This window comes from Kryptolebias marmoratus, linkage group LG16 (genome assembly GCF_001649575.2).
Source record: "Kryptolebias marmoratus isolate JLee-2015 linkage group LG16, ASM164957v2, whole genome shotgun sequence".
Taxonomy (NCBI): domain Eukaryota; kingdom Metazoa; phylum Chordata; class Actinopteri; order Cyprinodontiformes; family Rivulidae; genus Kryptolebias; species Kryptolebias marmoratus.
Genome location: NC_051445.1, coordinates 22,493,353 through 22,516,564, shown reverse-complemented (window position 1 = coordinate 22,516,564; position 23,212 = coordinate 22,493,353). Strand labels below are relative to the sequence as shown.

Genomic DNA, 23,212 nt, shown 5'->3' with positions numbered 1-23,212 from the left:
CGTGCTTGCTGAGTAGAAATCCAGACAGTGATTACAAAATAACCTGTTTAACTATAACTGTTGCCATTCATGAGTCATATTGTTTTATAAACATTTCAAATATGTAATTATTCATTTAGAAACTTTAGAAAGCACAAGCTTCAGTTCTAGCAGTCAGCAAGATCAGGTTATGGTTACTGAGGTCGTATTTTCAAAGATGTTGTAATTTTTACAATATTTTGTGAAATATTATAAATTTTATTATAAAAACCTACTTGAAATGTTGCAAGACTTTAATTTTCTTCAAACTGAGATATATTTACATGTTAATCACTGTAATTTCTGAGAAGTTTTCCTTTCCACATGAAAGGCTGAAAGTTAATTTTACTGTTGTCTGTCTCTCGTTCAGGACATTGCTCTGCTGAATGCAGGGAAACCAGCTCAGCACACAGCAGAGGTGGACAGGGAGCTGGACAAGGCAGATAACATGATTCGCCTGATCTTCAACGATGTTCAGATCCTTAAGGATGGGCGCCACCCTCAGGCTGAACAGATGTACCGCAGGTGGGTGCCATCCGTGCTTTGTTCAAATTGACTAACATAGTCTGGTCACCGAAAACAAAGACAGGAGAGGAGAAAATGTTGAAATTTTAATATATCCTAAGAGAAGAAGTCTCCACGAACAGATGGCTGGATTTTATTTTTATTTATTTTTTAAATCTCCACAGAGTTTTCCGCCTCCATGAACGCCTTGTGAGCCTGCGCAGCGACTACAACCTTAGCATAAAGTCTGGCGTAAAAACTGCCCGGGCTCCTCTCACCCAGACTTCCCAGCAGTCTGTAAAGGTGCAGCCGGAAATGGACGGTGTGACCCTGCGCTATGTTGAAGATCTCCTTGCCTGGGTTGAGGACAACCAGCAGCGCATTGATAATGCAGAGTGGGGATCAGATCTGCCCTCGGTGGAGTCCCAGCTGGGCAGCCACAGAGGCCTGCATCAGACCATTGAGGACTTTAAATCCAAGATTGAACGGGCCAAGTCTGACGAAGTACGGTAGTGAATATATCAGAAGTTTGAAACTAGCTCATGAAGTGTATGAGTGAACTTTACTATCTCTCTTTTTTCATCTTTTGTCTGCTTCAGAACCAACTATCTCCTGTCAGTAAGGGCAAATACAGAGAATACCTGGGAAAACTGGACCTCCAGTATGGAAAACTACTGGTAAATATTTGCACATTTCAAACATTTTTGGTGGATGGATTTCAGATTTTTCTCAGAATTTTTCTGATTATAATTTGTTTCAGAACTCTTCTAAGTCCCGCCTGAGGAACTTGGATTCACTGCACGCCTTTGTGACTGCTGCAACCAAAGAACTGATGTGGTTAAACGACAAAGAGGAGGAGGAGGTCAACTATGACTGGAGTGACAGAAACACCAACATGACAGCTAAAAAAGAAAATTACTCTGTGAGTAAAAAACATTTGCAATAACTCATCAGTTATTTAAATTGTCTCTAATTTCAACTCTCTGGATTTACAAACATGAGTTTAATGATTTTACATGTAATCAATAATGTTCTTTGAACTTTTTAGGGTATCATGCGGGAGCTGGAACTAAGGGAAAAGAAGGTCACTAATATCCAGGCTATGGGAGACAAACTTGTCAACGATGGACATCCTGGCAAGAAGACAGTTGAGGTGACTACATCAGCAATTTATACAGAAGAAAGGAAACAAGAAGTGTATCATGCAAACACTAAGGCTCTCATTAAAACCACTGTTATGCCTTCTTGGTCTCCTCCAGGCCTTTACAGCTGCCCTGCAGACTCAGTGGAGCTGGATCCTGCAGCTGTGCTGCTGCATAGAGGTCCATCTAAAAGAAAATACAGCTTACTACCAGGTAAGGAAAACATACAAAAATGATATTATTTTACCATCTGTCACCCCTTCATAAATCTTTATATTGTACAGCTAGGTTTCATAAATGTTTTGCTGTTGTTGCAGTTTTTTGCTGATGTGAAAGAGGCTCAGGACAAGATGAAGAAAATGCAGGAGAACATGAAAAAGAAATACAGCTGCGATCGCTCCACAACAGCCACACGCCTGGAGGATCTGCTGCAGGATGCTGTGGTGAGTAGATCTTCATACTCATTATTATATACGTATGCAATTCTGAATAAAAGCTATGAATGAAAAAACGTCTACACCCAGAGCTTGGTTTTTTTGTTTTTATTTCCATTTAATTATTTGTTTTCAACAGGAGGAGAAGGAACAGCTGAATGAGTTTAAGACTCTGGTGACTGGACTAAACAAGAGATCCAGGTCCATCATCCAGCTGAAGCCTCGCAGTCCCACCACCTCCATCAAAGGCAAACTGCCCATTCAGGCTGTTTGTGACTTCAAGCAGCAAGAGGTTAGAATCATCAGGCAGCGGTGACATTTAATGGTATGCCAACTTTATCATAATTACATCCTGACTATTCCTTCTGTTTCAGATCACTGTTCATAGAGGAGATGAGTGTGCCCTCCTAAACAACTCTCAGCCCTTCAAGTGGAAGGTTCTGAATCGCTCTGGTCATGAAGCAGTGGTTCCTTCTGTCTGCTTCATTGTACTTCCAGTCAACAAAGAGGCTGTGGACAGCGTGTCAAGGTGAGAATACGGATTCATATAGTTATTGGCAGCATTTGAATGGACATATTGCAAGAAAATGCTCTTTTGAACTTCTCATTTCCGATGGGCCTTTTTCCCCCCCTGAGTTCCATTTTATTTCTTAACTCTCACATTATTTCATGTCTTTCCTGCTCTAGTTTGGATGCAGATCATCAGCAGATGGTGTCCATGTGGCAGATGCTTCATATAAACATGAAGAGCCTGCTGTCCTGGCAGTACCTAATGAGAGATTTCACACAGATTCGCTCCTGGAACATCACCATGGTTGGTATTAAAGTGTTTATCTTGGAAAAAAGTAATAGTTAAGACTCTGGAAAGTCTAATAAAATCTAAAGCTAAACTAATTAAAGGCCTAGCATTTCATCGCCTTTCATGCCTGTGTTTTAAACTAAGATAATCTTAAGAGAAATGTTGGGTGTTATTGTCGTTTTGGTCAAATATTAAAAATAACAGTTTGTGTTTTCTTATTAAATATTTCAAGATCTATTTGTTAGCACACAGAGTACATTCTGTAAACGACTCTCTGCTATAGTTATAGCTAAGGTCAGTTAGCTGGAGCTGCCACCTTGAATTGGGTTGAATCCAAAGGTTAAAAAACTATAGATATCCATTCAATGATTAGAGAAATCTAAATTAAAATCTGTTTACTGGTTTATGAGATACTTCGCTAACACAACAGACCAATGGACACACACCCATACAGACACGTGAAAAATATTATCAGCTGCCTTTTGGTTGCGAGTAATAAAATGCATACCTAAGGTTGTAAGGTAAAATGAACAAAAAAATGTTACAGGTTGTCGTGTTTGATATCATGAAATAAGCCAGACTTCAACCAAAAATACATGGTTTAAGTAAGGGGAAACAGTACTATTTCAGTTCTGCATTCATCCCCACCTTTGTTTTTTTTTCTCTGTGCAGTTAAAGACCATGAAACCGGAGGAGTACCGGCTGATCATGAGAAACCTGGAACTTCACTACCAAGACTTCCTGCGTGACAGCCAGGACTCAAAGGCCTTTGGCCCTGATGACCGCATGCAGATTGAGGAGGACTACACCAAGTGCACCCAGCATTTTGACAGTCTGCTTCGTTCCATGGAGAAAGGTAGGATGTGCTTTGAAAATTAGTGGTTCTGTAATATTATTGTTATTATCAAGTAAAACAAAGGAATGTGTAATTGCATAGCACCCTCAAGTATAAAAATATCAATTCACATTTCAGGACAAATGGCTAGTAGGGTCAAAGGTGAGTGACAAAATAAATCCAGCCAGAGGCAGCTAAGCTGATTTGTATCCACGCTTTCCAGCTTTGGATGGGATGTTCAAACACCAGCATTTAGTGTATAGATTAGTTTCATGTGTGACTGCATGTTGTTTTGGCTCCCAAGTTGCTTTATTTGTCATGTCAGCCATGTGCTGCAAATTAGGTTACAATAATAAATGCTTTTTGACATGCAGCTATATAGATAAATATACACATGCAGCAGCATTTTGTGTGGTTTAGATGTTTCAAGAGTTTGAGACACAGCACATGAGCAACTGCATGTAGGATCTTATACTAAATGGAATGTTTGAGAATTTCAACAATATTTGAAAAGAACCCCAGTTAGGTATTATGATCAGTTCATGAATGTTTCATACCATGGTGCTTCATGCATTTAAAACAATGCAGCTGTTTTGGCTTATATTTGGAATGCTAATACCTTAATCATTCAAAATGGCTCTATATACAGATTATTTTTCTATATTATTGCTGTTCTAATCCAATACAACTTCTTTCACACAGGTCAACAGGATGAGACTCTGTGTAAGAACTACATTTCTGAGCTCAAGGACTTACGTTTGCGCATTGAGGACTGTGAAGCTCAGACTGTGGCTCGCATCCGCAAACCAGTTGAAAAGGAGCCTCTGAGAGAATGTGCCCAGAAAAGAACAGAGCAGCAGGTAAACTTTGATGGAAACACGTCAGCTGAAGATGATTAAACAGGGACAAAAGTGTTAAATTGAATAGTTTTTTATTGAGAAGGAATGAAAGTTATCACTGTTGATACCCATATGTGACACAATTTATCCAGTAATAAGAAGCAAAGGGAGAAGTGTGAAGAGGAATAGAAATAAATAATCTCAGGTTTTCATGTAGTCCAGTGAGAGCTGCAGAGATTCTAGAGCTTCTGGTCGCATTTCTTGTGCAGATCCCTGCTGATATAAGATTGTTTAAAAAAAGAAGCAGCACATCTGGCAGATCTGGGGCACAGAATCTCAGCACAAATTAATTTAATGTGCTTCTAGGAGTTATTTCTAGTAAATCTGTTTTGCATTGTGCCTGGCTCAAATTAAATTTTCGTTGTTAACATTGATGTTTTGCTCCACAGAAAGTCCAGGGACAGCTTGAAGGCCTTAAGAAGGACCTTGATAAGGTGTCTGTAAAGACACAGGAAGTGTTAGCTTCCCCTCAACAGACTGCCTCAAAGCCTGTGCTGCGGTCAGAGCTTGATATTACCGTGCAGAAGATGGACCATGTTTACACGCTCTCTTCTGTTTATCTCGAAAAGTAAGTTTCCAACTACTTACTCTAAAAAGAAAATGCATTCTTTCAAAATCACGTTTGTTCTCCTCTAAATGTATTTACACTTCTTCCCTCAGGCTGAAGACCGTGGACATGGTCATCCGCAACACACAGGGTGCTGAGGGAGTCCTGAAGCAGTATGAGGACTGTCTGCGGGAGGTTCACACTGTACCTAGCGATGTTAAGGAAGTAGAGACTCAAAGAGCGAAGCTTAAGGTAAACAAAATGATTAAGCTGTTTAAAATATATATATTTTAAAAAATATTATTGTGTACAAAGTCCATCCGCATGATGGCTTGGTTTAAACATGACAGGATATGTTTCTTGTCGTTCAGTCTTCTGTCAGTGAATTTTACCACACGCTCACACCAAACTGGCAATTTCTTTTTTTTTGACAATCACAGAAAATGCGAGCTGAAGCTGAGGGTGAACAGCCAGTGTTCGACTCCATGGAGGAAGAGCTGAAGAAAGCTTCTGCCATGAGTGACAAGATGTCCCGTGTGCACAGCGAACGTGACGCTGAGCTGGACCACTACCGCCAGCTCACGTCTACCCTCCAGGACCGCTGGAAAGCGGTGTTCACTCAGATTGACCTTCGCCAGAGAGAGCTGGAGCAGCTCGGTCGACAGCTCGGCTACTATCGCGAGAGCTATGACTGGCTGATCCGTTGGATAGGCGACGCCAAGCAAAGGCAGGAGAAGATCCAGGCTGTGCCTATCACTGACAGCAAAACTCTGAAAGACCAGCTTGCCCAGGAAAAAGTATGTTGTGTAAACCTTCACAGTAATCATCTTGAATTTGTTTTTAAGTGAACTACTATGATGAACTATGACTTAAAACATTTTTTTCAAACAGAAACTTCTGGAAGAGATTGAACAAAACAAAGACAAAGTGGATGAGTGTCAAAAGTATGCTAAAACATACATTGATACCATTAAGGTGAGCTTTAAACCTGAATAGCTTGCATGCGTGTTATTGTAATATTTGACAATTGGAGGAATTACTTTGAGTATAACAAATGAACTCTTTGTACATAAACAGGACTATGAGCTGCAGTTGATTGCCTACAGAGCTCAGGTGGAGCCTCTTGCGACTCCCCTGAAGAAAACCAAACTAGATTCTGCTTCTGACAACATAATTCAGGAGGTGTGTTTTTATGCTTCAGCACAAGATATAGTTCATGAAATATTGAATATATTTTGGCGAGACCTCAGTATAAATCAGCGTAAGAGTGAAAGAAATGGTGGTGGTTGTAGGCAGATACTAGAGCCACAGCTAAGCTAGAATAAGAGTTCACATCATTTGTGGTTTACTTCTCAACTTTTCCTTTTAATTTGAAAGACTGAACTTTGCATTGCTCTTTATATGCTAATTAGTGTTTTATTGATAGTACAGTATATTTACAGTTATATACCTCATGTACATACATTGTATGCTGTATATTAAAATAACTTAGTGCTTATATGAATGAGTGATAGACTAATACATTATAAAGTACTTTGAAGAGCCTTGATAGGTTTAAAAATGTACTAAACTTATGGACTTTTAATCATCGGCCTGTCATTTATTTATTTCCAACTGTTGTTTGTTTCTCCTATAATAGTATGTAACACTGAGGACCAAGTATAGTGAGCTGATGACTCTGACTAATCAGTACATTAAGTTCATCACTGACACACAGCGACGCTTGGAGGATGAGGAGGTACGTGACAACTGGCTGAGGGTCCCAAACAAACTAAATTCTAACATTAACTTAACCAACCAACCAACCAAATCAACAAACAACAATATTCCCCACTGGTCTGTGGGAATTGCACACACACACACATTTTTCTCTGTTTTTTCTGTCACACTTTCATACACATTACTTTTAATGTACCGATTCCTTTGCACTGGATATGCATGAATCATTGGCATGCTGTAGCTGACATATTAGCTGGAAAAGCAAGGTTTTTTTTGTTTTTTTTGTAGCATATTCATAAAAAAAACAAACACAAAAAACCAAGTCCAAACAATGATCACAAGCAAATACATTGCATGTGTTTTAAGTGTGCTAAGGTTCAACTTACAAAGGTATCAAAGTACACTGCTGTTCACACAACCTGAGCAACTCCTCGATTTTGTTTTTACATTTATCTTCCAAGAAGTCAGATTTTGTCATTTTCTTTATTAAGTGGTCTTAAAACATAGTTCTCTGAGCCTTTCAGTTTTTCTTTAGCTTACCTTTAAAGTGAAAGAGCAGTTCTTCTTCTTTGAATGATTCATATATTAGAATTAAGTGGGTAACAAACCCAAAAGAAGGACCCAAAACAAATGAAAAGGTAGCAAAATTAATGCTCGTCAGAAAACCTACAGAGTTATTGATTAAGACCACTTAAGGAAAAAGGCAGTCTGCTTCATTTAAGATTTGAGGGGTGGCCACCACTTTTCTGCAGTACTGTAATTAATTAGACTATTAAGGCTACAATTCCCAGTGTCCGAAACTACAGGGACTCGATACAGCACAGTGTACATTCATACATGCTGCTTCATTTCCATTTATTTTGTGTTGTGCCATTTTAGAATTAAAACGAGGGGTTCTTTCTTTCACTTTTTTTCATCTGTCTTTCTCTTTCTTATACCACTGACTACTTTTTTCTTGAGGTTAAACTCATTTTATATCTCAGCAGGTCAGTCTGAGCATCACTGTATTTAAGTCTTTTTTTCCCCTAAATAACACAATTTTAGGGACTTACATTCTTTTCTAACCCAATGTTTTGTTTGTGTCCTTGCTTCTTTTAACTGCTTGCCAGTGCTTTGCCATGTTTGAGCATAAACGAGGTAAATTATTCTGTCTCAGGTACATGTCTAATTCATTATCTCTGTTCCCTCTTTCATCCTATCATCTGTGTTTCTCTCCAAATGCATTTTCATTCCATGTTTGTTTTCAGTTTTTCATTAGTCTTCTGTACATATACAGCTAACTATCCAGACTGCCTCCTAGTTTGTAATGTCCTGTCTCACAGCATACATTTTAAATGTTCATCCTGCTTATCAATTTTACAGTATCTGTAATGTTTTCCTAACTCATTTTTGTCATAAGCTAGAGTTCTGACTAACACGTCACTTGAATCTTCATCTTTGACTTCTCCTTTTTTTAATTCTATTTTGTCACAAATGGTGATTTAAAGAACCCCCAGTGCACGGGATGGCATAAAAACTACCCTGATGGAATGGTGTGAAAACAGTTCTAACTCTGATTGATTAAGAAAACGTTTTCAACTGAGTGTATGGGGTATAAAAGTGTTTCCATGAAACATAACCCCACCTATCCACTGAAAACATTTGTTAAATTTATAGTTCAGCAGTGATAATACAATAAATAGGTTTGTTAAATGCATACACTGATATACTGTTAGAAGTAACTAAGTCTGTTCAACAGCTACAGATGCATGCCATAATTTTCTTGCTGTGATGTGAAGTGATTGTTTTTGTTTCCATACATTAACTGATACATTCATATTTTCTGATTTTCCTGAATGAGCTTTTCATAATTGTTTAATTGCATCGTGAATTTAACATCACTTATTTGAATGTGCATCTAATTTGCATCTAGTGATTGAATTCTTCTTTGAGCTAATTTTAACATTAACATTGCCGAGGTAATGCATTACATTATTTTGCTCCTAAACAAGTGTGTTTTGGCAAGTGTGATTGCCAAAGTATTAACTGTTTTAACCCACACTGTTTTGAGCTGGTTAATGTAAAGTATTACCTTTAGCCTATCATGCTTGATTATAATCCTTTCTTTACCATTTGCTTCCACTAATGCAGAAAGCTGCACAGAAACTCAAAGCGGAAGAACAGAAAAAGATGGCGGAGATGCAGGCTGAGTTAGACAAACAGAAGCAGTTAGCTGAAGCCCATGCAAAGGCCATTGCTAAAGCTGAGAAAGAGGCTCAAGAGCTGAAGCTCAGAATGCAGGAAGAAGTAAACAGGAGAGAAAATGCTGCTGTAGATGCAGAAAACCAAAAACAAAACATCCAGCAGGAGCTACATGAGCTCAAAAACCTCTCAGAGCAGCAGATCAAAAACAAAAGTCAACAGGTGGATGAAGCTCTTCAAAGCCGAGTCAAGATTGAGGAGGAAATCCGCATCATCAGGATCCAACTTGAGACAACTGTTAAACAAAAGGCTACCGCCGAATCTGAACTCCAGCAACTTCGCGATAGAGCAGCTGAAGCAGAGAAACTCCGGAAGGCAGCTCAAGAGGAGGCAGAGAAGCTCCGCAAACAAGTCAATGAAGAGACTCAAAAAAAGCGTTTGGCAGAAGAGGAACTCAAACGCAAATCTGAAGCAGAGAAGGAGGCAGCAAAGCAAAAGCAAAAAGCTCTTGAAGACCTTGATAATCTTAGGAGGCAGGCAGAGGAGGCTGAGAGGCAAGTCAAGCAAGCAGAGATTGAAAAAGAAAAACAAATCAAACTGGCTCATGAAGCAGTCCAGAAAAGTGCTGCTGCTGAGATCCAGTGCAAACAGATCTCGTTTGTAGAAAAGACCTCAAAGTTGGAGGAATCACTTAAGCAAGAACACGGCGCTGTCCTTCAGCTGCAGCAAGAAGCAGCTCATCTCAAGAAACAACAAGAGAATGCAGAAAACGCCAGAGAAGAGGCAGAAAAGGAGCTTGAAAAGTGGAAACAGAAAGCCAACGAGGCCCTTCGTCTAAGACTCCAGGCTGAAGAAGAGGCGCACAAAAAGAGCCTTGCTCAAGAAGATGCTGAAAAACAAAAGGAAGAGGCTGAGCGGGAGGCGAAGAAGAGAGCTAAAGCAGAAGAGTCAGCCCTGAAACAGAAAGATATGGCTGAGAAAGAACTGGAGAGGCAGAGGCGAGTAGCTGAGAGCACGTCTCAGCAGAAGCTCACTGCAGAGCAGGAACTCATTCGACTCAGGGCTGACTTTGACAATGCAGAGCAACAGAGGTCCTTACTTGAGGATGAACTTTACCGCCTGAAGAATGAAGTTGTTGCAGCTCAGCAACAAAGGAAACAGCTGGAAGATGAACTAGCCAAAGTAAGAAGTGAAATGGATTTACTCATCCAGATGAAATCTAAAGCTGAGATAGAGTCAATGTCCAACACAGAAAAAAGCAAACAACTTCTTGAAGCAGAAGCTGCCAAGATGAAAGACCTGGCAGAGGAGGCAAGCAGGCTTAGAGCCATTGCAGAGGAGGCCAAGCATCAGCGTCAAATTGCAGAAGAAGAAGCAGCTCGTCAGAGAGCAGAGGCTGAGAGGATTCTCAAAGAGAAGCTTGCTGCATTCAGTGAAGCCACTCGCTTAAAAACAGAAGCTGAAATTGCCCTGAAAGAGAAGGAAGCAGAAAATGAGAGACTCAGACGGCAAGCTGAGGATGAGGCTTATCAGAGAAAAGCTCTTGAGGACCAGGCAAACCAACACAAGCAAGATATTGACGAAAAGATCGTCCAACTCAAAAAGTCATCGGAGGCTGAAATGGAAAGACAAAAAGCGTTAGTGGATGACACTCTCAAGCAGAAGCGAGTTGTTGAAGAAGAAATTAGAATTCTCAAGCTGAACTTTGAGAAGGCCTCATCAGGAAAACTGGACCTGGAACTGGAACTGAACAAGCTGAAAAATATTGCTGAGGAAACTCAGCAAAGCAAGCTTAGAGCAGAAGAGGAGGCTGAGAAACTGAGGAAGCTTGCCCTTGAGGAGGAGAAGAGGAGGAGGGAAGCGGAGGAAAAGGTCAAGAAGATTGCTGCTGCAGAGGAAGAGGCAGCCAGACAACGAAAGTTGGCCCAAGACGAGCTTGAACGATTAAAAAAGAGAGCAGAAGAAGCAAAGAAGGAGAAAGATGAAGCTGAGCAAGAAGCAGAAAAACAGATTGCTGCAGCCCAGCAAGCAGCTCTGCAATGCAGTGCGGCTGAGCATCAAGTGCAAAGTGTCCTTGCTCAACAAAAGGAGGATAGCATCGTGCAGAAGAAGCTTAAGGAGGAGTATGACAAAGCTAAGAAACTTGCCAAAGAGGCAGAAGCTGCTAAGGAGAAGGCAGAAATGGAGGCAGCTCTCCTTCGTCAGAAAGCAGAAGAAGCAGAACGACAAAAAGCTGCTGCTGAGCAGGAAGCTGCAAACCAAGCTAAAGCTCAGGAAGATGCTGAAAAGTTGAGGAAGGAAGCTGAGTTTGAAGCTGCCAAGCGAGCACAAGCAGAAGCGGCAGCACTCAATCAAAAACAACAAGCTGACGCTGAAATGGCCAAGCACAAAAAACTTGCCGAGCAAACATTAAAGCAAAAGTTTCAAGTGGAGCAAGAGCTCACAAAGGTCAAGCTTAAGCTTGATGAAACAGATAAGCAGAAATCTCTCCTGGACAATGAGCTTCAGCGTCTAAAAGATGAGGTTGATGATGCTGTCAAACAAAAGACCCAAGTGGAAGACGAGCTGTTTAAAGTCAAAGTTCAGATGGAGGAGCTTCTCAAACTAAAAATCAAAACTGAGGAGGAAAATCGGCGTCTCATGAAAAAGGACGAAGAGAACACACAAAAATTCCTTGCTGACGAGGCTGAAACTATGAAAAAGCTTTCAGAAGATGCTGTAAGGCTTAGTGTTGAAGCCCAAGAGGCTGCCCGTTTGAGACAGATTGCAGAAGAAGACCTCAATCAGCAACGAGCACTTGCCGATAAAATGCTCAAAGAGAAAATGCAGGCCATACAAGAAGCATCTAAATTGCGAGCTGAGGCAGAGATGCTTCAAAGGCAAAAAGACTTGGCTCAGGAGCAGGCTCAGAAGCTTTTGGAAGATAAACAATTAATGCAGCAGCGTCTGGATGAGGAAACAGTGGAATACCAGCGGTCCCTTGAAGCAGAGAGGAAAAGACAATTGGAGATTGTAGCTGAAGCTGAAAAACTCAAACTTCAGGTTTCTCAGCTCAGTGAAGCCCAGGCCAAGGCTGAAGAAGAAGCTAAAAAATTCAAGAAACAGGCTGATGCAGTTGCGGCTCGTCTTCATGAGACTGAAATTACCACCAAAGGAAAAGTGACTGAAGTTCAAAGACTGGAATTTGAGAAACTAAATACAAGCAAACAGGCTGATGATTTGCGCAAAGCTATTGCAGACCTAGAGAACGAGAAGGCTAGACTGAAAAAGGAGGCTGAAGACCTTCAAAATAAGTCAAAAGAGGTATTGTGTCAAAAATGGCATAGCAGAGCAGCTTATGTCATTGTTAACTGTCTAAAAACTAACACACTTCCTTCTCAAAATCTGTCTCTTTCTCTGGTTATACTAATCACAAATATGTATTTTAAGTTTGAATATGATTTTGATTTTAATTTTCTTACAGTGCACTGTGTTCATGCAAATCATATCCCGAATGCCTCCTCATGTCCTGGAATGTTTCTCCATTTTAAGACATATTTCAGCACATCTCATATTCTTTTCAGTTTCAAAACTTGGGTTAACTTTACATGCAATAAACTTACAGTTTTGCTTGTTTGTTAAAAACATCTACTCAAAGTGCAAGTTACTTCAAAGATAGGCACCTGCAATATAAACATCACTAAGACATTGTTTAAAAAAACATCTAACAATGCTAAATGTAATGAACTGTCTCATAACATTTTAACTCTTTGTAGCCAAATCTTGAACCATACATTTACCTATTAACCCCTACATCACTACCGGCCCCTGTACCGGGGGCAGCAGCACTACTGCCTACAAGATCAATCCAATAGGCCTAGGGACTAAGGGGTTAATAGCAAGGGAAAAAAAATCATAGATAGTATATTTGGTGTAATTCATTTTTGATAAGAGTATGTTAATTTGTTAAAGGCAAAGTTCCGACGTTTGGTGGAACAGGTATGAGCTTACAATCTGTAGATGGCTTTTTTGAATGGCCTCAGTTTGAAGAAATAGAGTTAAGCCAGTGGCTAGTTGGTAAGTGGTGAATGCTGTTGAACCCCAATTACCAAAAGGTTAGGGTTAGGGGTGGGGTTAGCGGAACGCTATTTCATAGACATTTACACCACTGTCAGTTTTGCAATATGAATTTATTTACAATGATATTTATTGGTATTTGCAAGTGTAAATAGTGGCAGCAACAGTTAGCTGTAGCACTTCCAATGCAGCTTGGGTCACTTCTGGCTGGAATTTCACTATATTTGTGCTGAAATAACTGTTATTATTGCTAATGTAATGGTTTAAAAAATATCATTTGCATGAACCGCTATGGAGTCTTGAAGGTTGGATTATTTTATTGTGGCAAAAATATGTTTTGGAAGTGGGTTCACTTGGACTAGCCAGTATTAAGTCTTCAAGCCAGTCCAAGTAAACCCACTTCAAGAGCAAATTTCACAGTCTTAAAACAACTCAAGTCTTCATTACTTCATAGTGGCACATGCAAAAACCAAAAGTTTTAACTGTTACAATGCTGTCAATTTTGCATTATGTGGTTATTTTGACAAAAATGTTATGATTTTCCTGCCGGAGGTGCCCCTAAGCTACACCAGAAGTGCTACTGCTAGCTATTGCTGCTATTTGTACTTGAATTCAATGTAAATAGGCATGTAATGCAAAACTGATAGAGGTGTAAATGTCTATGAAATAACATTTTTATAAAACACTATGGCATTTGGGAAAATGAAGCTATTTGAAGATGGCAGCATTTCACTTTGGTCTTGGCCATCTGTTATTTCATCATTTCTGTCAGCTTAAAGTCTACTTATTTAAACTGAGGCTGTTCAAAATACTATTGACAACAGGTAAAATATTATTTCTTCATAGCCTTTCCACAGAACCACATTTTAAAATGTCCAAACTATACCTTTAACATCCATCTCCAGGACAATCTGTTATTCCTAGCCACAGAAAGAAGAATTGCTTTTGTACGTCAAAAGGTTTTAGCATGTGGACGTTCCGCCTTATTCTAATGCACAGTTAGTAAAATTAACATTCTCACTATTAAGAAAAAGTGACAACTCCAAATTGACACTAGGTGTGGGGAAGACCATAAATAGCTGTCTGTCCCATTTGTCTCTGTGTGCCACTGATGGACTTGCGACCTGTCCAGGGTATACCCTGCCTCTCGCACAATAACCCCTGGTGATAACCATACAAACACATACAGTAAAAAGACAAATACAGCGTTACGTTTTAGTGACACTTGTAATCCCAAACGCATAAACAGAGTGCATTGTACAAATTAATTTAATTATAAATTCAATAAATAAAATAAGAATTTAAAAAGTAAGTCCAGCAACTACAAACCTATTATAACATGCTTTCTTTTTTTCTAATAGATTGCTGATGCGCAGCAGAAACAAATTGAGCATGAGAAGACAATGCTTCAGCAGACATTCCTGACAGAAAAGGAGCTGCTGTTAAAGAAGGAGAAGCTAATTGAAGATGAGAAAAGGAGACTGGAGAGCCAGTTTGAAGAGGAAGTGAAAAAGGCAAAGGCTCTTAAAGATGAACAGGAACGCCAGAGACAGCAGATGGAGGAGGAGAAAAAGAAACTTAAAGCCACCATGGATGCAGCTGTTAGTAAACAGAAAGAGGCAGAACAAGAAATGCTTAACAAGCAAAAAGAAATGCAAGAACTAGAAAGACAGAGACTAGAACAGGAAAGGATTCTTGCAGAGGAGAACCAGAAGTTGCGTGAGAAATTACAACAACTTGAAGATGCCCAGACTAGAGAAACTGACATTCAGACTGATAAAATCTCAAACAAAGAGGTTATCCATGTAACAACTGTTGAGACAACAAAGACAGTTTATATTGGTCAAAATGGTGGGGACATAGTGGATGGGGTAGAAAAGAAACCAGATCCCTTAGCTTTTGATGGCATCCGTGAAAAGGTACCTGCTAGCAGGCTTTATGAACTTGGGCTTTTACCCAAAGATGAGTTTGATCAGTTAACAAATGGCAAAATCACTGCTGAAGAGCTTGGGGAGACTGAACATCTTAAAAGAATTCTTAAAGGAAACAATGCCATAGCTGGTGTTTTAACACCTGCTAATCAAAAACTGTCAATCTATCAGGCATCAAAAGACAAAATGATTACCCCCGGCACAGCAATGGTCCTTCTTGAAGCACAGGCAGCCACTGGTTACATTTTAGACCCCATTAAGAACAAGAAACTTTCTGTTAATGAGGCTGTAAAGGAAGGCTTGATTGGCCCTGAACTGCATAACAAAATGCTTTCAGCTGAGAGGGCTGTTGTTGGCTACAAAGATCCATACACCGGTGGCAAAGTTTCTGTTTTTGAAGCCATGAAGAAGGGTCTGATTGAACGTGATCATGCCATCAGAGTCTTTGAGGCTCAGCTTGCTACTGGTGGCATCATTGACCCTATCAACAGTCATCGCGTATCCAATGAAACAGCCTGTGAGCAGGGACAGTATGATGCAGAAATTAATAAGATCATGGAGAAACCCTCAGATGACACAAAGGGATACTTTGACCCCAGTACACAAGAACCACTGACATATTCTGAGTTAATGGCAAGATGCACTACTGATCCCAATACCAGTCTGTTGCTCTTGCCAATCACAGAAAAAGCTGCTCAGTGCTCCAGTATATACACAGAAGAAGAGACCAAAGATGTATTCAGCAAAACAACTGTGTCTGTGCCTTTTGGAAGATTCAAAGGTAAAACTGTCACCATTTGGGAGATAATCAACTCTGAATACTTCACTGAAGATCAAAAGAAGGATCTTCTTCGTCAGTACAAGACAGGCAAAATCACAATTGAAAAGATAATTAAGATTGTCATTACAGTAGCTGAGGAGAAGGAGAAAAAGAAAGAAATTACCTTTGATGGTCTGAGAGCACCTGTCCCTGTCAGTGAGCTTGTGGAATCAAAAATCATTGATAAAGACCTTCACGATAAACTACAGAATGGAAATGTGTCAGTCAAGGAAGTATCTGAAATGGAGCCAGTCTATAAGGCATTGAAGAGTACAAACTGCATTGCAGGTGTACTCATTGACTCATCCAAGGAGATATTGCCATTCTATCAGGCTATGAAGAGGGACATGATAAGGCCTGGTCTTGCCTTGAATATGCTTGAAGCTCAAGCAGGAACAGGCTTTGTAGTGGATCCTGTTCAAAACCAGAAGTACACTGTTGATGAGGCTGTCAAAGCTGGTGTTGTAGGTCCTGAGCTGCATGAAAAGCTCCTGTCTGCAGAGAGAGCTGTTACAGGTTACAGAGATCCTTACACTGGTCAGACTGTATCTCTTTTCCAGGCAATGAAAAAAGATCTTATTCCTAAAGAGCAAGGTATTCGACTGCTTGATGCCCAAATGACCACTGGTGGCATCATTGATCCAGTAAAAAGCTTACGTATCCCTCATGATGTTGCTTGCAAGAGAAAATACTTTGATGATGAAATGAAAGAGACTTTGAGTAATCCAACTGATGAAACTAAACATTTCTTTGACCCAAACACAAAAGAACATGTCACATACTCACAGCTCTTCAAGAGATGTGTCAAGGACAAGAAAACTGATCTTCTGCTTCTTCCTCTTAGTGATGAAGCAGTCAATGATAAGGAGGAGCCAACATACACTGAAGCCCAGGCAAAAGAGGCTATGACTCAGGCAACTGTGGAGATTGACTCTGGACCTTTTAAGAACAGAAAGATGACACTCTGGGAACTTATCAACTCTGAGTACCTCACTGAGGAACAGAGACTTGACATGCTCAGACAGTTTCGGTCAGGAACAGTTACAGTTGAAAAGATAATTAAGATCATTATCACAATTGTGAATGAAAAAGAAACTAAGAAACAGGAAAAGTCCAGCTTTAAGGGGCTTCGAGCTGCTGTTCCAGCAGGTTCCTTGTATGATTCCAAAATCATTGACAAGCCAACCTTTGACCTCCTTCAGCAAGGCAAAACAACACCTAAACAGGTCAGTGAAAATCCCAATGTTAGTAAATACCTCCAGGGGACTGAAAGTATTGCTGGCATTTGCCTGGAACCAACAAAGGAGAAAATGGGCATTTATCAAGCTATGAAGAAAAAGCTTCTCAGACACAACACCGGACTATTACTTCTTGAGGCTCAGGCTGCAACTGGGTTCATTGTAGATCCAGTGAAGAAACAATGGCTGTCAGTTGATGAGGCAGTGAAGGTAGGCCTCGTTGGTCCAGAGTTACATGAAAAACTTCTCTCTGCAGAAAAGGCTGTCACTGGATATAAGGATCCATTCACTGGCAAGAAAATCTCCCTCTTTGAAGCAATGCAAAAAGATCTTATACTTAAAGAACATGCCATGCCGCTGTTAGAAGCACAGATGGTCAGTGGAGGCATCATTGACCCTGTAAACAGTCATCGGGTCCCCATTGAGGCTGCATACCAGAAGAACATTTTCAGTAAAGAAATTGCCACAGCTTTATCTGTACCATCAGATGAAAACAAGGCTTTCTCAGATCCAGAAACTGATGAGAATGTAACCTACAAGCATCTTAAAGACAAATGCCAAAAAGATACAGACACAGGCCTTTACATCCTCCCTCTCTCTAAACCTCAGTCTCTAACTGTCGTGGAGAAGACTTACCTCTATACAGAAGAACAAACTCAGAGTGATCTCACTAAAACCCAAATTGACATTCCGATTGAGGGCCTTGCTGATAAACCAATGAACCTATGGGATGTAATGAACTCAAACTTGCTTCCAGAACAGGAAAGACAGAAACTCTTAGATGAATACCGCTCTGGAAAAATCACAAAAGAGCGGATGATCATAATTATTATTGAAATAATGGAGCAAAGAGAGATCATAAGAAATGACAGCCCACTGTCATACAAGACTATAAGGAGAAGGATAACCATTGAAGAGCTCTACAATGCCTGCATCATAGATTTGGAGACATACAACCTTCTTAAACAGGGCAAGAGGGATATTCGTGACATAATGGAGATGGCCAGTGTGAAACAATACCTCTATGGCACAGGCTGTGTTGCTGGTGTCACAACAGACTCAAGTGCCAAGCTAAGCATATACCAAGCAATGAACAGAGGTTTCATTAAACCAGAAATAGCCCTCAGCCTCTTAGAGGCACAAGCTGCAACAGGGTTTATTGTTGATCCAGTGAGGAATGAAACACTCACTGTTGATGAAGCTGTTCGTAAGGGAATTGTTGGGCCTGAGATCCATGATAAACTTCTTTCAGCTGAAAGAGCTGTCACTGGATACAAAGATCCATACAGTGGAAAGATTATATCTCTCTTCCAAGCCATGAAAAAAGATCTCGTTCCAGAAGATTATGCCCTAAAAATGCTGGAGGCACAGACTGCTACTGGTGGCATCATCGATCCAGAATTCCAGTTCCACCTACCAGCAGACATGGCCTTGCAAAGAGGCTATATCAACAAAGAGACCAATGAACAATTAACAGACAGTGTTAAAGGATTCATTGATCCAGTTACTGAAGAGAAAGTGTCATATGCAGAGCTCCTCAAGAGATGCAAGCTAGAAGGAGGATTATACGTCCTTTCCCTAGGAGACAAGAGGTTAACCTTCAAGGGTTTGAGAAAACAGATTACAATGGAGGAGCTGATTCGTTCACAAATTATTGACCAGCAGACTGCCACTGAATTAAATGAAGGCATTCTGTCAATGGAGGAAGTTAGCAATAGACTATCAAGATACCTTCAGGGCACGGGCTGCATTGCTGGTGTATTTTTGGAGTCAAACAAAGAACGTTTATCCATATACCAGGCCATGAAGAAGAGCATGATTAGGCCAGGGACTGCATTTGAGCTCCTTGAGGCCCAGGCAGCCACAGGGTATGTTATTGATCCAATCAAGAACCTTAAACTGACAGTCAATGAATCAGTAAAAATGGGAATTGTAGGTCCAGAATTTAAGGACAAGCTTCTCTCTGCTGAGCGAGCAGTGACTGGATATAGAGATCCTTATTCAGGCAAGACAATCTCTCTATTCCAAGCAATGAAAAAGGGCCTCATCCTGAAAGATCATGGTATTCGTCTTCTAGAAGCTCAAATAGCCACTGGTGGAATTATTGACCCAGAAGAAAGTCATCGTCTACCAGTTGAGGTGGCCTACAAACGTGGCTTCTTTGATGAGGAAATGAATGAGATCTTGACAGATCCATCTGATGACACAAAAGGCTTTTTTGATCCTAATACAGAAGAAAACCTAACCTATCTTCAGCTGATGGAGAGATGCATCACTGATCCTGACACTGGCCTGGTACTCTTGTTACTGAAGGAAAAGAACCGAGAGAGGAAGACTTCCTCTAAATCTTCAGTTCGAAAGCGCAGAGTTGTCATTGTTGACCCAGAGACTGGCAAAGAAATGTCTGTATATGAGGCCTACCGAATGGGACTCATTGACCACCAAACTTACTTGGAGCTTGCTGAGCAGGAGTGTGAATGGGAGGAGGTCACTATGACTTCCTCTGATGGATCTGTAAAATCCATAATCATCGACAGAAGGTCTGGCAGGCAGTATGATGTTGATGATGCTCTTTCACGAGGACTAATTGACCAGAAGACTCTAGAGACATATCGAGGTGGAAACCTGTCAATCACAGAGTTTGCTGACATGCTTTCTGGAGGTATAGGTTTCCGTTCACGTTCATCCTCGTTTGGTTCTACTACTGGATCAACTTACTCCAATCCCATGAGCCCCATACCTTCAATTAAACCACCTATAGTAAACTGGAATGACCCTTCAGAGGAGACTGGACCAATAGCAGGAATGCTGGACACAGATACATTGGAAAAAGTGTCTATCACTGAGGCAATGCACAGAAGCCTAGTAGACAATATCACAGGCCAAAGACTGTTGGAGGCACAAGCCTGCACAGGAGGAATAATAGACCCGGTGACTGGAGAGAGATTTTCAGTTGCTGAAGCTACAGAGAAGGGCTTGGTGGATAAAGTCATGGTTGATCGCCTCAACCTGGCACAAAAAGCATTCAATGGATTTGAAGACCCCAGAACTAAAGTGAAGATGTCTGCCTCCCAGGCTCTAAAGAAAGGCTGGCTGTATTATGAGGCTGGTCAGCGTTTCCTTGAGGTTCAGTATTTGACTGGTGGGCTTATTGAGCCTGATGTCGAGGGCAGAGTGTCCCTAAATGAATCCATCAAAAAAGGAACAATCGATGCTCGTACTGCCCAAAAACTGAGAGATGTTTGTGCTTATTCAAAATATCTGACATGTCCAAAAACCAAACTGAAAATCTCCTACAAAGATGCCATGGACAAAAGCATGATTGAAGAAGGGACTAGCTTAAGGCTTCTGGAGGCCTCCTCTCAATCTAGCAAAGGCCTCTATAGTCCCTACAATGTCAGTGGTTCTGGATCTGCATATGGCTCTCGGAGTGGCTCAAGGACAGGATCCCGATCAGGCTCCAGAAGAGGAAGCATTGATGCTGGCTCTGGCTTCAGCATGAATTTCTCCTCCTCCTCCTACTCCTACTCATCCGCACCCTCCTACTCTCGAAGATTCTGATGAGCTAGTCCCCTTATTAATATATTTTAGCTAAAAACTAGCAATACTAATGCACTTTACAGTTGCATTTCTAACATCATAATTAGATACAGTAAGATTATAAGTATAATTATTTATTTGTAATTTCATATAGTCACAAGAATTTCCTCGGCTGTTAATTTTTTTAATCTATATGAGTAAACAACTGCCTCTTTTATGAGGATGTAACCAAGCATTGCAAGAAATATATCTAAAAATTCCAGCAAAGATTACCAAGTCAGTTCATAACTTTTAAGGCAGAGCATGATATTTCTGCTATTTTAAAGTAACTATACATTTCATTTTTACACCTGTTCAAACAATGTGTGCTCGTGTTTTCTGGAACTAATATATACTGTATGTATCAAACAGAATTTTTTTTCATATATTCCTTGTTTTATTTTAATTTGACAGTTGACAAATGTTTTATAACTTTTTTTATCAGCAGTAGTAATGAAATATTGAATGTCAACATAGTTCTAATGTTTTTAACTAAAACATAGATGCCTTCAAGACTTGTTGAAATGTTTGTATAGAACGTAGACGAAAAATGTGTTCATGTTTTTATGTTTCATGTTGCCTGATTAACTGTGCACTGGACCGAGTAAATTGCAGCACACATTACTCCTTTAAATCACTACAAAATTAATCACTGAGAATTCTTAATTGAAAAGAAGCAGCAACAGTGATTTTGTGCAGACTGTTCTGAAACTGGTTTTACATTTATTATTAGTTATGACCATTTGTTGTCAGTGGACAAGGTAATTGCTTTATTGTTTTACACACTCCAAATTTTGGAATTCTCAAAATTTCCATCAACCAAGTGTTCCTGCTAAATCCCAAGATGATGTCAGACTCAATCCTGCGCCCCCTCACACTTCTGCTGCCTGTTATTTTGACTTCTGTAAGTTGAACATTTTCTTTATGTAATTTTTGTTTTCATTTTCATTATATTTATGTTTTTTTGAGTGGAATGTGATTACATCTCATAACCTAGACTGAAGACATATCTCACATGCTATTATGGTGTCATATCAGCAGTAAAATGTATCCCTTTAACTAAAAATCCTATTACTGTTGTTTTTTCTTTCACCTTCTCATTTTTCGTAGATGCAACACTCCCTCCAAACCCAACATGTGCGTACAAATACTCAACTGGCCAGAGCGTGTAGCCCCCCTACCACTGATGGACTTGTGAGTTCATGTCATTGTCACACAGAAATCCAGGTATAACCCCAGGTTGTTTTAGAAAATTGTATTTTTTTTTTCTTTAAAGTGACCCAAAGTTTAGTCTTGTTTCATTTTTGACATTTTTTTTAAATTAAGTTTTTGTTTTCTCTCATTGCATTGTTTGGAATATAATGTCTATTTGTTTTATAGTTGTTTTCATTTAGAGCTGCGTTTGAATATTTCTTTTCTTCCATTGTGCATCACATTTGTGGAAAGCTGAGACTGAGTCAACTTCATCTTGGGATGACATTTTCTATATTCCTCACTCATTTGCTTCAGTCATTGGTTTAATACTTGAATGCTCACAGGGACATATGTGACAAAATGCCTTAAAATTGACACTTCCAGAGAATTCACACGCCCACATCAATGGTCTTGACTGAGTTACAGACACTTCAGTGAAACATAAACACATTTTCAGTCATCTGGTTGACTGAGTATGTTATTGTATTACTCTGTTAATAAGTCCTGTTCAACCAAAGTGCCTATGTCAGAAATGTTAATTGCATGAATGTATGTATTATATCAGTTTTGCTCCTTTCAGTTGTTTTGTCAGTGATTTTCATAGCATGCTGAAAAAGGCGTAAAGTTTTACTTTGCTGGTTGTTTTTTTTTCTCATTATGCAGTTGTGTTCTGCATCTGTGTACACCTTTTCATTGTTTTATTCATGTTTTTGTTATTATGAATGTGCTTTGCATGTTTTACTAACTTTACAAAGAACATGGGGGGGATGTTCATGTAAAATTTATTTTTTAGCATCATAAACCGGTTACTTTAGCAATGGGACAAATGTTGCTTCAGTTGAAAATGAGGATTTTGCTGTATGTGAACATAACACTATATTGTAAATAAATATGCTCTAAATTGACAGTCTTGTCTTTCATGCACTATTATCTATGCATTAGAAACTATTTTTACAATTTACTTATTTCTGTCTTAAGTTCAAGTGAAGGGTTGAAGTGAGAAGTGTCCACCTTAGTACTGTATTGCTTGAAAATTAATTCTTTAGAAAGTCCATGATGGGTGGATATGGTAAACACCATGAAGCCCCCCTTCAACTGCTTTACACATGTGTTAAAACTAAGAAATTCCTTAGTTTTGGACCTTTGGAATGTCTCTGTACTTGCATATCTGGATCAGCATCATGGTTTCAAATATAAATTCACTATCAAACAGTTTTTAAAAAATGACAACCATGCTTCATAAAACTGGAAATGAAAACAGGATTATCTGTGATCAAATTTAAAAAGAAAAACAACTGTGAGAATAATAAGGAAAG

The 23,212-nt window shown here is 39.7% G+C and overlaps 1 protein-coding gene across 1 annotated transcript in view; it reads left to right on the top strand.

Annotated features, from left to right (window-relative positions):
• The window catches only part of LOC108234170 (plectin), a 98,749-nt gene that overhangs the window by 40,920 nt on the left and 34,617 nt on the right, over positions 1 to 23,212 (top strand). Inside the window, exons 13-32 of the mRNA XM_037980331.1 lie at positions 389 to 543; positions 708 to 1,026; positions 1,122 to 1,199; positions 1,283 to 1,444; positions 1,571 to 1,675; positions 1,782 to 1,877; positions 1,982 to 2,107; positions 2,238 to 2,390; positions 2,473 to 2,627; positions 2,786 to 2,912; positions 3,570 to 3,753; positions 4,435 to 4,592; positions 5,021 to 5,199; positions 5,292 to 5,430; positions 5,619 to 5,975; positions 6,070 to 6,153; positions 6,256 to 6,360; positions 6,818 to 6,916; positions 9,028 to 12,381; positions 14,496 to 20,680. Coding sequence (XP_037836259.1) covers positions 389 to 543; positions 708 to 1,026; positions 1,122 to 1,199; positions 1,283 to 1,444; positions 1,571 to 1,675; positions 1,782 to 1,877; positions 1,982 to 2,107; positions 2,238 to 2,390; positions 2,473 to 2,627; positions 2,786 to 2,912; positions 3,570 to 3,753; positions 4,435 to 4,592; positions 5,021 to 5,199; positions 5,292 to 5,430; positions 5,619 to 5,975; positions 6,070 to 6,153; positions 6,256 to 6,360; positions 6,818 to 6,916; positions 9,028 to 12,381; positions 14,496 to 20,680 — 12,320 coding nt within the window. The remainder of the gene's footprint in view (positions 1 to 388; positions 544 to 707; positions 1,027 to 1,121; positions 1,200 to 1,282; positions 1,445 to 1,570; positions 1,676 to 1,781; positions 1,878 to 1,981; positions 2,108 to 2,237; positions 2,391 to 2,472; positions 2,628 to 2,785; positions 2,913 to 3,569; positions 3,754 to 4,434; positions 4,593 to 5,020; positions 5,200 to 5,291; positions 5,431 to 5,618; positions 5,976 to 6,069; positions 6,154 to 6,255; positions 6,361 to 6,817; positions 6,917 to 9,027; positions 12,382 to 14,495; positions 20,681 to 23,212) is intronic.